This window comes from Lolium perenne, chromosome 4 (genome assembly GCF_019359855.2).
Source record: "Lolium perenne isolate Kyuss_39 chromosome 4, Kyuss_2.0, whole genome shotgun sequence".
NCBI lineage: Eukaryota > Viridiplantae > Streptophyta > Magnoliopsida > Poales > Poaceae > Lolium > Lolium perenne.
In genome coordinates, this window is record NC_067247.2 from 399,282,836 (window position 1) to 399,296,898 (window position 14,063).

Here is a 14,063-nt window from a genome sequence, read left to right on the forward strand (position 1 = left end):
AAAGCAAACGGAGCCAAAAAAATCGAGCGGAGCCGCGTGGCATCATTTTATGTGTCCTAGTAACCACTGCAAAAGACGGAACTGGGATACGACAATTATCTTGGAGAACCCTTCACGAACAGGGCTATCTCGTCCGGAGTTCTATGGCTTTTAGGGGAAATGAGTAGGAAACGGCCCGTTTCACCACATAGTTTGTCGGAACGAGCCCATATTTGGCACGTGCGTGGGCCTTAGGATGGGAAGCAAGGCCCCGGTCGCGGATTTCCAATCCGAACCACGGGCGACGGTTTTTCCATTTTCGGGTGCCTGGAAGGGCTTTTTTTGTGAAGCAGCTACATGGTGCGCATTTCAGTATCGCGCGGGACCTCCGCGCAGCGGTAGGATACCTCCTACGCACCACCTATCACATGCCATATGCACGCGGAAGCCATCTGGGAATCCCACCCGCTTCCTGCGGTGCCCCGCCGAATCCGCTGGAAACTGACCGGATTTGAACTAGGGCCACACTTTCCTTCGCTCAATAAATGGAGGGAAAAATGTTTTTAGGTCTAGGACGCATCATTTTATGTGCTAAATGTTTTCCGTTTCGCGCGTTGGCGGACGGGTGCACGCGCGCGCCCGGTACGGCCATACCGCATGTCCCGGCGCCCTGCTTTTGCGCAGCTTGGCAAAGCAAACGGAGCCAAAAATCGAGCGGAGCCGCGTGGCGTCATTTTATGTGTCCTAGTAACCACTTCAATAGACGGAACTGGGATACGGCAAGTATCTGGGAGCACGCTGAACGAACAGGGCTCTCTCGTGCGGAGGTCTATGGCTTTTAGGGAAATGAGTAGAAACGGCCCGTTTCACCACATAGTTTGCTCCGAACGAGCCCATATTTGGCACGTGCGTGGGCCTTAGGATGGGAAGCAAGGCCCTGGTCGCGGATTTCCAATCCGAACCACGGCGACGGTTTTTCCATTTTCGGGTGCCGGAAGGGCTTTTTTGTGAAGCAGCTACATGGTGCGCATTTCAGTATCGCGCGGGACCTCCGCGCAGCGGTAGGATACCTCCTACGCACCACCTATCACATGCCATATGCGCGCGGAAGCCATCTGGGAATCCCACCCGCTTCCTGCGGTGCCCCGCCGAATCCGCTGGAAACTGACCGGATTTGAACTGGGGCCACACTTTCCTTCGCTCAATAAATGGAGGGAAAAATGTTTTTAGGTCTAGGACGCGTCATTTTATGTGCTAAATGTTTTCCGTTTCGCGCGTTGGCGGACGGGTGCACGCGCGCGCCCGCACGGCCATACCGCATGTCCCGGCGCCCGTTTTGCTAGCTTGGCAAAGCAAACGGAGCCAAAAATTAATTTTATGAGGTTAGGATTTCATGTACCAGAGGGAATCTTCAGGTATAAGATGATATAATTAATTTTACTACTTGTTCCTATGGAGGCACCGCCGATGGAGGTCGGGGTAGACCGCCCGATCGAAGGGGCAAAAGGGAAATCGCCTGCTGTTTATCCCTTAGCTAACCTCTCTTAATAATTCTCCCACTAGTATATTAATTATGGTTAGAAGAAACAAGGAAAGAAAAAACAAAAAACAAATAGTATGCCGAGGGTGGCCCTCGGCGTATTAGGTGGCCCTCGGCGTAGCCAGGGAAACCCTAGAGTAAACCAGGGTCCACCTGGTCGGCCCGGGCGACACACATAAGCCGAGGGTGGCCCTCGGCGTATGGGTGGAGCCCGAAAAAACCCCCTGGTCGGCCTCCTCCTCGCCAAAGCCCGCGCCCATTATTTCCCAAGTCCATCCTGCCCGACGCCGCCGCCGCAGCCTCCCGCCCGCCGCCGCCGCCTCCCGCCCGATGCCGCCGCCGCCTCCCGCCCGACGCCGCTGCCGCCGCCTCCCGCTTCGACGCCGCTGCTGCCGCCTCCCGCCCGACGCCGCTGCCGCCGCCTCCTGCCCGCCGCCCACCGCCCGTCGCGCCGCCCCTAGCTCCTCCCCTCCCCCTCCTCCTCCGGCCCGTCCCCATCCGCCCCGCGGCGCCCTCCTCCTCGCCCCGCCCTCCTCCTCGCCTGCCCTCTCGCTTGCCCTCCTCCAGTACCCGGTATGGTAAGGGGAAAGTAGTTTGGTTTACTTAAATTAGACATGATATGAAATCTGAACCCAGTAAGTTAGTAGTTTTATTTGTAGATTGTCACATATCTCTCTTTCAATAATAAGTTAGTTTAGGTCTTGAGCAATTGTAACCAGTACTCGACAATAGCAATGTCCAAACATGACTCCATTTAAATGCACGACTTTTACGGTTCAGTTAGCAAAACTAGCTTTGTTTCCCCCACTAAGCAATACCACCATACTTGAAGCAATAACAATCAAGATTTTGTACAGAATAACATCACTAACAAGAAAGCATAACCAAAAGTGCACATATGTATGGAAATGGAAATAGAAATAGAAGTAGAAACCATATGTATGTATGTATGGAAATAGAAATGCAAATTTGAATTTGTTCTAATAACATGGATTTGTAATAGGCCATGCCGTGACCGCCTCGTCGTGAGCACCCCGGATCTTGACGCGCTTCTCGACGGCCGTCGACATCGACACTCGATTGTTCGACTACTTCCTCTACAGCCGAGGGTGAGCTAAATTTCCAACTTCTTCTCCGCATTTTATTTATGTCACTAGATTCATTTTCCAAGTCAAGTTGCGTAACCTAGGTGTCACTTCCCGTCCTCAAGCGTTACGCGGATAAATATGCATTAGTGGTCGGCATATTTTCAACCGTAACGCTTGCGGCATTTACGGGACAGTTGGCGGATCCGTAGTTGGGTACGTTCTCCATGCCGCTCCGGTCCGAGTCAGGATTTCGGGCAGCGCTCACCGTTGTTCTCCGGATGCACATCCTCTTGTCTTTTTGGCGAGACGTGTATCGGGAGAGCAGCGGGGAGGTGCTGCCGAAATTTTGACTCGGACCGGGGTAGAGCATGGAGAACGTACTCAATCTACGGATCCGGCGGCTGCTAGGAGCCCACCTAGTAGAGATGTAGGTTGATGCATTCGTTTTGCCTGTTAAAAAAATTAAAATATGATGCATTTTCCTATTTGATATAAATGCTATGCTTGTCGTTTGGCTTCCAATAGAGCAGAGGATGGCTGATAATGGATGGATGTACACCGGCCGTGTTAGTGCGACTAATAAAACAGATGAGTGGATAAGGAAGACTTGGCATTTAGTGAAGGAGTTGGCGCGTGGTACAAAACAGAAGGTTCAGCCACGTTGCCCGTGCAATCGTTGCTTGAAGCATCACCGTCGTGGAAAAGATGACATGTTTAAACACCTTCTGCAATATGGGTATATGCCTCGTTACGTCACGCAGATCGACTTTGATGAGCACGAACGTGACAGAGGTGAGGTGATGCGGCAGCGGCTCAATAGCAATGAGTATGATGGGGTTAGAGACTTTCTAGATGATCTTGTCGATGCCCACATGCCAGAGTCGCCACCTTCACGGGAGGAACCGCCAGAACCGGAGGAACCTCCAGAACCGGAGGAACCAGAGCCAGCCGCGAAGGCCTTCTATGATATGATAGCCGCTGCTAAGACGCCTCTGTACGATGGCGCCGAGATTTCTCAGCTCGATGCCATCTCCCAATGTCTAGCCGACAAGACCCGGTACAACACCACCCGTGACGGCTTCGAAGCAAGTCTGAAAACAACTGGTAACATGTTGCCCAAAGGGCATTGTCTGCCTAAAAGCCTGCACGAGACGAGGCAACTCATGTCGGCGCTCAACATGGATTATCAAAGGATAGACTGTTGTGAAAAAGGCTGTGTTCTCTTCTGGAAACAGTTTGCGGAGGACAAGTACTATCCCATTTGTAAGGCCTCTAGGTATGAAGAGGTAACGGGAAAGGATGGTCAGGTGAGGCAGTCAAAGATCGCAAAGTCGATTCTTCGGTATCTCCCATTCATAAAAAGAATCCAGCGGCTTTACTTGACTGAGGAGACCGCCAAACAGATGACGTGGCACAAGATGGGGACTCGAATAAAGGACAATCAGGGGCGGACGAAGATGGGACATCCATCTGATGGCAATGCATGGAAGAACTTTGATAGAAAATACCCCCATAGGGCAGCAGATGCTCGGAATGTCAGAATTGCGATAGCTACAGATGGCTTCAATCCATATGGTATGTCGAATGCCACCTATACCGGAGCCGATGTCTATATTGTTGCTCACCAAGCCAAGCAAGTTTATTATTTGCCGTACCCATGCCAGAAAGCGGCCCTCAACGGCTGGGAAGTCGTGTTCCAGGTATCGCCACATGGTAACCTACCGATTCCCTCCGAGGACGATTACAACAACATTGACCCTGTAACATACGAGGGAATTTTCTATCAAGAGGAAGAGGACTTCGGGCACTTTGAGTTAGAATGTGTTCTTGAAGAGGACCTCAGGAACGATGCAGAAACTCGTGGTGAGTCAGTGGTGGATCTAAAGGACATAGATATGCTCGAGAAGTTACAAGTGGAAGATGATAGCGATGATGAGCCTCCACCCGTCTATCAAAATCCAACTTACTACTCAAAAGATAGTGATAGTGATAGTGGCAAGGAGAAACAAAATGAGATTGACGATGAGATTGATGACGGCTGGTGAGGGTCTTTTATGTGTTTATATTTCAACATGCTTCTTATTTGTTTAGTATCTTTATGCTTAGTATTTATATTTTTTTCAACATGCTTCTTTATTGTTTAGTATCTTTATGCTTAGTATTTATATATTTTTGAACATGCTTCTTAATTGTTTAGTGTCTTTATGCTTACTATTTATATATTTTTCAACATGCTTCTTAATTGTTTTCTCTTTCTCAATGCAGGTGATTGAACAATATGAGCGGCGGCAAGGAGGACTCGTCGAGCTTGCTTAAGAAGATGCAACAACGCAAGAACAATGTTAGAAGGAGTGAGAGGGCACCGCGTCGCAATCCGCGTTACGAGGACGGCGCGGGAGGAGGACGAGGACGAGGACGGGGACGAGGTGGTGGAGCTGGAGGTGGCTTGGGAGGAGGTGGAGGTGGAGGTGGAGGTGGAGGTGGCTGGGGAGGACCGGACTTTGAGCCACCACCCTCGGCTTCAGGCGACGTTGCTTCCGGGTTCTTTTTGGAGGGGACGTCTAGAGAGGAGGCGGAGACGGAGTCTAGAGCCGAGGAGGACTCTAGCCGCGGGTTTGAGACTCCGGAGGAGGATGGGCGGCCGAAGGCACTGAAGATTCGTGGGGAAGCGAGAGTCCCCGACGAGAGGAAGGAGCCTAAGACCCATGAGGCGAAGACCCTTATTATTCCTGCTGGCCCTGAGTAAGTGTACTAATTTGGCAATTTCGATTTTCATGTACTAATGTTTGATTTTCATGTGCTAATGTTTGATTTTCATGTGCAGCAATTGGATATTTCCTCCGGGGGTCAAGGGGCGCCTGCCTAGCAGCATGATTGGAGCTTTGCTTAGGAAGTTCTGGCCGGGCAAGTACTATCCCCTCGGCACTGTCCCAGCTGGCGAGAAGAAGCTAGCCACTACTTGGACGGACTACGAGAGTGCCCCTGGCGTAGGCTTCCCGACGGCTGCTGAGGCCGTGATGAGAAAGTTTTGGGTAAGACATATTTTCTCGAGCTTCCTTCATATTTGATGACCCCAATGTTCTAACTCATGAATCTCACAATTGTTTTTTGCATGATTGAAGTGTTTTTATCGTGTGGCGCCCGAGGTTGAGCAGACGGCCGCGAACAGGACTTTGCGGGCGACTTGTGAGAGGTTGACACCGCAGGTGTGGTACAACCAAAGGATCACGTCCGCGGGTCACTTCTGGGCAGAGAGAGGCGAGAGGGTCCATAAGCCGGACATTGTCGGTAAGAATGCTAAGGCCGAGTACGAGATGACGGTGGAGGACTACATGTCGGTGAGTAAAATGTCAATGAGATTCTACATTGCTACTAAGTTGCGATTGCATTAGATTGAGTTGAGTATTGCATTTTCAGGTTATCGCCGATTGGGCCGAGCCGCATGCCGAGGCATGGGAGGAGATGGTTAGGACGAGGTGGCTCAAGATGGACGAGGACTTTGCAGCCGTGGCGAGGCGGAACGCGGAGAACCGAGGCGACGGTGGCACACACTGTGGGGGAAACCTCAGCTACGAGCGCTACAAGGGGAAGACGGTATGTATACATTTTATTTTCCTTCAGGTTCAAAGTTGGTACTCACAACATTTCCTTTCGCGATGCAGAGGGCCGCGTTAGGACCCGAGGAGGAGATGTCTGACCTCGAGATATACAACAAGATGCGGCTTAAGAAGCCCGATCTCTCGCAGCCTCAGCCCTCGCTCCCTGAGTACTTCGGTACCTACGCCGAGGACGTCGAGAACTACTGCGAGATGGTGAGGCATCGTCACCCGGAGGTGGATGACCCCATGAGCGCGGAGGTCGACGAGGAGTCGTTGGTCCTGTCGTCCGGAGGGTTGCCGCATGGCCGTCTCGCCATGCTGAACAAGGCCGTCAAGCATACCCTCACCACGACCTTCACGCGTCTCAAGGCGGGATTCACCAAGGACAGCCACCCTCTCCCGCCTCGTCGCCGGGCTCGGCAACAACCCGCATACGACGTAAGTTTCCCTCATTTCCATCCTGTTTCCGACTTTCGTTCATACATTGCTAAGTGCTAACGAGACATGAATTTGTGAAATTGTAGCCTGACTTCGAGGCGGCCTACGTGGCCGCTCATCAAGAATATCAGGTGGCCTTCAACCAGCACCAGCAGCAGTTCATGGAGTACATGGCATATATACATGTAAGTTCCAACCTTTGTTTTCGCAAATGATGACAAGTCCCACTTTCCCTAGTTTGATGCTTCATTTCTGCAAAGACCGACATGTAAACTATCTTGCGGGCGTCGTTTGTGGGTAATCAAATCGGATGACAAAGGATTTAGGGCCGATGCCTCCCTTTCCGGGGCCGGCGCCAAACATGCCATCGAAGGAAAATTTCGCTGCGGAGTACTATGGGAGAACAACGGTAAGTTCTTCGCCAAACCGAATACTACGGCTTTCCTTTGCCTCGCAAATTGCTAACATCTCGGGAACATGTGTGTAGGGAACGGGATGTTCCGGAAACCAGGGTGGTGGGAGGGACATGACACCGGTTCATCATGGTGGTCCTTCTCCCGGTGCTACACCCGGTACTACTCCCGGTACTTCTCCCGGTCCTTCTCCCGGTGGTTCTTCCGCAGCTTCTACTGGAAGGAATCGGCCCGGGCCGGTGTTTAGCGGCGACGAGCTCCTCTAGTTGTCCCATAGTAGCTACTTATGTATCCGCACTATGACACTTGTACCTATGTTATGAGACTACGACTATGTATCCGCAACTATGTTATGAGACTTGAACTTCGTGTTATGTCTATTTGCACTTACTCTATTTCGTGTGAATTAATTTGTGATTTAATGTGCTGCTAATCCTGGGAAACAACCAAACCAGCAAAAAAAGAAAAAATGGTCATCTCTACGCCGACGGGTTCCCCCTCGGGGTAGCGTCGACATGAACCATATGGCACCCTCTACGCCGACGGCTTCCCCCTCGGGGTAGCGTCGAGTGAAACAGGGGCGCGACGCGTGGCAGTCTACGCCGACGGCCACCCGCTCGGCGTAGGATGCGCCACGGCCCGCCAGGACGCGCCGCGTGGCAGTGTACGCCGACGGCCGCGCCCCTCGGCGTAGCGTGCAGCGCAGCTCGCCAGGATGCGACGCGTGGCGTGGTACGCCGACGGCCGCGCCCCTCGGCGTAGCGTGCAGCACAGCTCGCCAGGGTGCGACGCGTGGCGCGGTACGCCGACGGCTGCCCCCTCGGCGTAGCCGTAACGGCCGTCAGCTCGACGGCGCCCGTTAGCGTGCTACGCCGAGCGCTAGTACGCCGACGGGTGGCCTGGCCCTCGGCCCTCTCGTTCTACGCCGACGGTCGCTGATACGCCGAGGGCCACGTGGCTTCTGCCGAGGCCAACCTTGCCCGAGGAGCTACGCCGAGGGTCCCCGTCGGCGTACCGTACGCCGAGGGCTAGGTTGTGGTACGCCGAGGGCCGGAGGCCGTCGGCATAGGTAGAGATTCCCTGTAGTGGTTTGCATGTTAAGCAGCTCGGCGTAATTAATTGTTTAAGTTAATAAAGCGTCTCTACACATAAAAAGGTGCTTTATTGGTAGGGCATATGATTAGTGTTGAAATATAAATTTTCTAATCTTTTCCACCAAATCAATATGTTGGTTGAGCTTGCTAGAAGATGGAATTGTATATTACAACCCAATATGACGGGTTCATCAATACAATTTGGAGAGATGGCATTTGCCAAACCGCGGAATCGACATTCCAAACCACGGAATGGTTCTTTTGTTTGTGTGGGATTCTTTTGTTGCTAGTAACCAGCTTTTGTGGGATGCTGCCCTATTGCAAAGCACACTGATCGGTCATATCCACCCATGCATGCAGCTGGTGCACTGATCCTAACTAGAAACCTATGCGTAAAGATCCACGCTAGCTAAGTGCAACATGAGGTTAAAAAGTTCATTAATCAGCCAGTGTGTATTAATTAACTCCCTTGATTAGTAAGTGGTCTAGGTAGTGGGCACTGATATTAGCAAGATGCAATATATATAGTAGGGCACCTAATCACCAAATTGCCAATTAAGGTGGGAAAAGCACGCGCAAGTAGAACCGGAAATATCAAACCAACACGCCAGCAGCATGCCAAGGGGAATGGATCTCCCAGCGGCCGACTAGCTAGATACCGACAACAAACATCTCCAATATTTAAAATAGTACTTCTTAACACAGCCACCTGCAAATCAACTGATTAATTAACTAATAATTTGACCGTCCGAACAAACGATCAGATTGCACATATATGATTTTTCATTAAAGTAACTTTCTACGATAAAAGTTCTAATAGGCTGGTAAAAGACAAATTGATATGATACGATCGAAAGAATTCACACCCATCCAACAATATATATGTATATATGCATATACAGGGGCATTGGTATATATTAGCGGAACGGATATGTACTATTCCCAAAAAAGAAGGTACATGAACATGATCGTACCAGTTAGGGCATCTCCAACCGGGCGACCCATCCCGCGCCCGCGCGTCCGGATGGGTCGAAACGGACAAAAACCCGGTCCAACGCGGGGACGCACCGCAAAAGCGGACGGCCGCGGCGTACGGAACGACGCAAACCCGGCCCAAATCTGGGCTAGGTTTGCGTGGCCGCGGATGGCACGCGCCGTCCGCTCGCGTCCGCGCGCTGGTCGCCTCGTCTCCCTTGGGCCCACCTGTCGGTGACCAGGGAGTCTAATAAATGGGGACTGGAGGGGATCTGGCCCTCCACTCCAGTCCCCACTCCACTCCCCGAGCAAAACCGCCGCCATGGCCCCGAAGCGACGGTTCGCTCCCGGAGCCAATGACGACGAGGCCAGCAGCAGTCGGCGTCGGCCGCCGGCGCTGCGGGCCGGAGGGAACCGCGGCGGCCTCCACATCGGAGAGGCCGCCCGCGGCGGTGCGGCATTGCCGCAACCGCCGTCTCTCCTCATCGAGCCCAAGCCGGAGTCCTCGGAGGAGGACCCGGACCTCCGCGCCGCCCTGATCATCTCGGCGGCGGAGGAGGAGGCGAAATGGCCGCACCTCCATGCGGCCATTCGCACCTCCGAGATGGAGGACGCGGCCCGGCAGGAGGTCGAGGAGGCGGAGGGTCGGGAGCTCTACGCCCAGGGCCCGCCAGCGCGACGGGAGGAGGAGGAGGCGGCGCGGCGGGAGGAGGCCGGGCGCCGCGCCGACGAGCGCCGCCGCCGGGAGGACAGTGCCGCCGCCGGGAGGAGGCGGCGCCGGGGAGGCCGTGCGCCGCCGCCGGCGGGGAGAGGCAGCAGCGCCTCCAGGAGGAGGAGGCGGCGCGGGTGGCTCCGGACCCCCACTCGCCGTGGGAGGAGGCCCCGTGGTCTCCGTGGCCGGCGTCCCCGGCGCGGTCGAGCCACAGCGCCTCGCCGCCGGGGACGTCGTCCACGACGAGGACGTCGCCGACGACGCCCACAGGGGCTAGGCGGCGCACCGGCGGCCACCGCGCCGCCGACCAAACCCTAATAGAGGGTTTTTAAATTAGTTTAAATTTAAAAGCCCATATAGGGGCTTCTTTTGTTAGTTTTATTTGCCCAAAATAGGGCTATGTACTAAATTTGCCCAAAATAGGGCATATGTTTAATCAAATATCGTTTAAATTTGCCATTTTCATTTTGTTTTCGTGTTTCTCCAATTTGCGATGCGTCCGCGCGTTGGGCGCAGCGCGCGACCCAAACGGACACGCGGACGCGGGGCGCTGTCCGCGTGTCCGGGCGGCGACCCAAACGGCCCAAAACGGATGGCCCAGCGCGTCCGTTCGGGTCGCGCGGTTGGAGATGCCCTTAGTCGGGTACTCGATACACGTCATGCATGACCATGCTAAGCTAGGTAACGACATACTCTATATACTCATAACTCATGCGATTAAGGAGAATGGGGAATGGCTACTACTACTGATTTCCAGAAGATGAAAAGGTTGGACTGAATATGTCGGGGGAACACAGCCTCTGATCCCCTGAGCATTAGCCGTAGATAGCTAGCTAGCTGTGTGATAGAACTCGCTAATTACAAGCTGCCGTTGATATGGTACCAAATCGGCACTGATGCTGGCTAATTGCGCCATATGCATTTGGACAGACAAGGATTCACACGACTTATCCTCAGCAAACCTTATTTACATTCCAGGTAGCCTAGCTATGCATCTAGAGCTACTATGTGTGCATTCTGTCTGACCCACTTTTAACCTGACAGGCTAGCTAGCTCCAAACCTTGTGAAGATGTATCACGTGTGTGTAGTGAAGTCTCATCAGTTAACACATAGCTGTAAGTGCATGCAGCGTCAGATGTTTTACGGTGCCTTTTGCTCTGCACCTCTCCCTTGATTATTTGGCTGCATGCATGCAGTAGTTAGAGTGATGGATGCAGGAGATGGTGATTTTGTTTCTATATAGTTTGCTAGTAGCTAGCTTTGCTCCCTGTCTTTCGCCGGCCTTGTCTGTCTCAAAACAAAAGAAAAGTATGCATTTACGAATCCGGATAATTCGAGGTTCTGTGAGTATATCTCGTTGCTTGTGCTTTTGTATGCAGCAAGGCGATCCGAAATTCGATATGATGCCAATCAAGCTTATGAAATTGTACGGCGTGTTTTAGTCAGAATTAAAGAATATTACAAAGTTAAGTTAAATTAATCGTTGGCGTGCAGATGGAATCCCGCGCGCGCATTATATGGCTTCATGTGTTTATTTTTTTCTTTCAAGGAATTTGTCTCCGCCTGCTAATTTTAGGTCACAGGCTGCATATCCATGCATGCATGCATGCATGCATAATCATGTATTGCACTATCCCGTGCCCTAGCGTCCCATGTTGATTCAGCCAAAACTAAAATCTAGCTGCAAGCTAATTAGACTTAACCATAATATGATCAATGTCGTGTGCATGTGATGATAAATATATACTCTCTGTCTCTCCCCATTCCATATTAATAAGCTATATTTTAATTATATTAGATCAATGACAACTAATATCAAACGGAGGACTATCATCTTTTATCACACAATTGAAACAACACATACACACTACTATAGCAATACTAAACCAACGTGCGTCATAGCCGCCGTCTTCTTCAAGGAACTCGGAAGGAGGAGATGTCGGCAACCGTCTTCATGCACAAGATGAAGGCCTTCACCGACAGCATGGCCTCCGCTGGTTCCCCAATCAGCGACGATGAACTCAGCGACCACATCCTGACCGGACTTGGGTCCGCATACAACTCCATCGCTGCGGAATACACTGTCGGGGAAAAGTCTGCCTCGTAGTCCAATTTTTACTCTCACGTTCTATCGTTTGAGGCTCTCCAGGCACAACATGCGCAAACTGAGGGATGGTCGTCCTCGGTGAACGCTGCGACAGGCCCTAACCCTGCCTACCACGGCGGCGGAGCTCCGTATCGTCCCTACGGCAATGATGGCTAGCAGGGGCAGGGCAGCAATGGTGGTGGCAACGGCGGCTACGGCCGCCAGGATGGAGGCGGCTACGGCCGCAATGGAAGCGGGAACGGAGGCCGCAATGGAGGCGGCATCGGCGGCCAGCACCGCTGGAGACCCCGCTGCCAGGTCTGCGGTATCTGGGCGCACGAGGCCTTCAACTGCTGCAACTACCGCGTCGGCCCCAACCACCAGCCTCCTTAGCATCATGGTGAAAATGCTGCCACGACACACTCCAACAACTACAACCCTTGGATCATGGATTCATGAGCTACCGACCACCTGATGTGTTTGTGGAATTTCATTGTCGTTCCTTTTGTGTTAAGGACAACGCCATGGGGAGGGTCCTGCTGTAGGGATTCGTTGCATAGAAAACAAAAATTTTCCTACTGCGAGAACGCAATCCAAGCCAAGATGCAATCTAGAAGATGGGAGCAACGAGGGGATGAACGAGACTAACCCTTGAAGATTTCCAAAGCCTACAAGAGGAGGCTCTCGTTGCTGCGGTAGACGATCACTTGCCGCTTTCAAAAGCGCGTAGAAGATCTTGACGGTACCACAATCGGGCAGCACCTCCGTACTCGGTCACACGTTCGGTGTTGATGACGACGTCCTTCTCCCCATTCCAGCGGGCAGCGGAAGTAGTAGATCCTCCTCGGAATCCCGGCAGCACGACGGCGTGGTGGCGGTGTCAATGGAGAACTCCGGCAGGGCTTCGCCTAAGCGTATGCGGGAGTTGTATGTGGAGGAGGGGTGCTAGGGTTTGGGAGAGGGGTGCCTTGGGCGCCGGCCATGAAGGGGGCAGCCAAGGTTGGAGGCAAGAGTGGCCGGCCACCCTCCCCTTGTCCCTCATTATATAGGTGGAAGCCCCAAGAGTTGTAGTCCAAGTCTTCGAATAAGACCCCAACACCAAAACTTCCCAAAGTTGGGAAACCTACTCAAGGGGGGAGTCCTACTCAAGGTGGGACTCCCACCTTTCCTTGAGGTGGGGCTGGCCGGCCACCAAGGTGGAGCCCACCTAGGACTCCTCCCCTTTAGGGTTTGGCCGGCCATGCTAGTGGAGTCCCTCCGGGACTCCACCTTCCATAGTGCCTTTCTTCCGGACTTTTCTAGAACCTTCTAGAACCTGCCATAAATGCACCGGATCATTTCCAAACATGGAATATGACTTCCTATATATGAATCTTATTCTCCGGACCATTCCGGAACTCCTCGTGATGTCCTGGATCCCATCCGAGACTTCGAACAAAACTTCGAACTCCATTCCATATTCCATATCTACTTAAACGACATCAAATCTTAAGTGTGTCACCCTACGGTTCGCGAACTATGTAGACATGGTTGAGACTTGTCTCCGACCAATAACCAATAGTGGGATCTGGAGATCCATAATGGCTCCCACATATTCAACGATGACTTTAGTGATCGAATGAACCATTTACATACGATACCGATTCCCTTTGTCACGCGATATTTTACTTGTCCGAGGTTTGATCATCGGTATCTCTATACCTTGTTCAACCTCGTCTCCTGACAGGTACTCTTTACTCGTACCGTGGTATGTGGTCTCTTATGAACCATTCATATGCTTGCAAGCTATTTAGACAATATTCCACCGAGAGGGCCCAGAGTATATCTATCCGTCATCGGGATGGACAAATCTCACTGTTGATCCATATGCCTCAACTCATACTTTCCAGATACTTAATCCCACCTTTATAACCACCCATTTACGTAGTGGCGTTTGATGTAATCAAAGTACCCTTCCGGTATAAGTGATTTACATGATCTCATGATCGAAGGACTAGGTAACTATGTATCGAAAGCTTATAGCAAATAACTTAATGACGTGATCTTATGCTACGCTTAATTGGGTGTGTCCATTACATCATTCATATAATGACATAACCTTGTTTATTAATAACATCCAATGTTCATGATCATGAAAC

General features: G+C 52.0%; 1 protein-coding gene across 1 annotated transcript; it reads left to right on the forward strand.

Moving 5' to 3' along the window:
* Nucleotides 1–2,427: 2,427 nt before the first annotated feature.
* LOC139830402 (uncharacterized) lies at nucleotides 2,428–12,318 on the forward strand. Its single transcript, XM_071818404.1, has 5 exons — nucleotides 2,428–2,458; nucleotides 5,064–5,349; nucleotides 5,432–5,639; nucleotides 5,730–5,813; nucleotides 12,106–12,318. The coding sequence occupies exons 1-5, from the start codon at nucleotides 2,428–2,430 to the stop codon at nucleotides 12,316–12,318; spliced, it is 822 nt and encodes a 273-aa protein (XP_071674505.1).
* The last annotated feature ends 1,745 nt before the right edge of the window (nucleotides 12,319–14,063 follow it).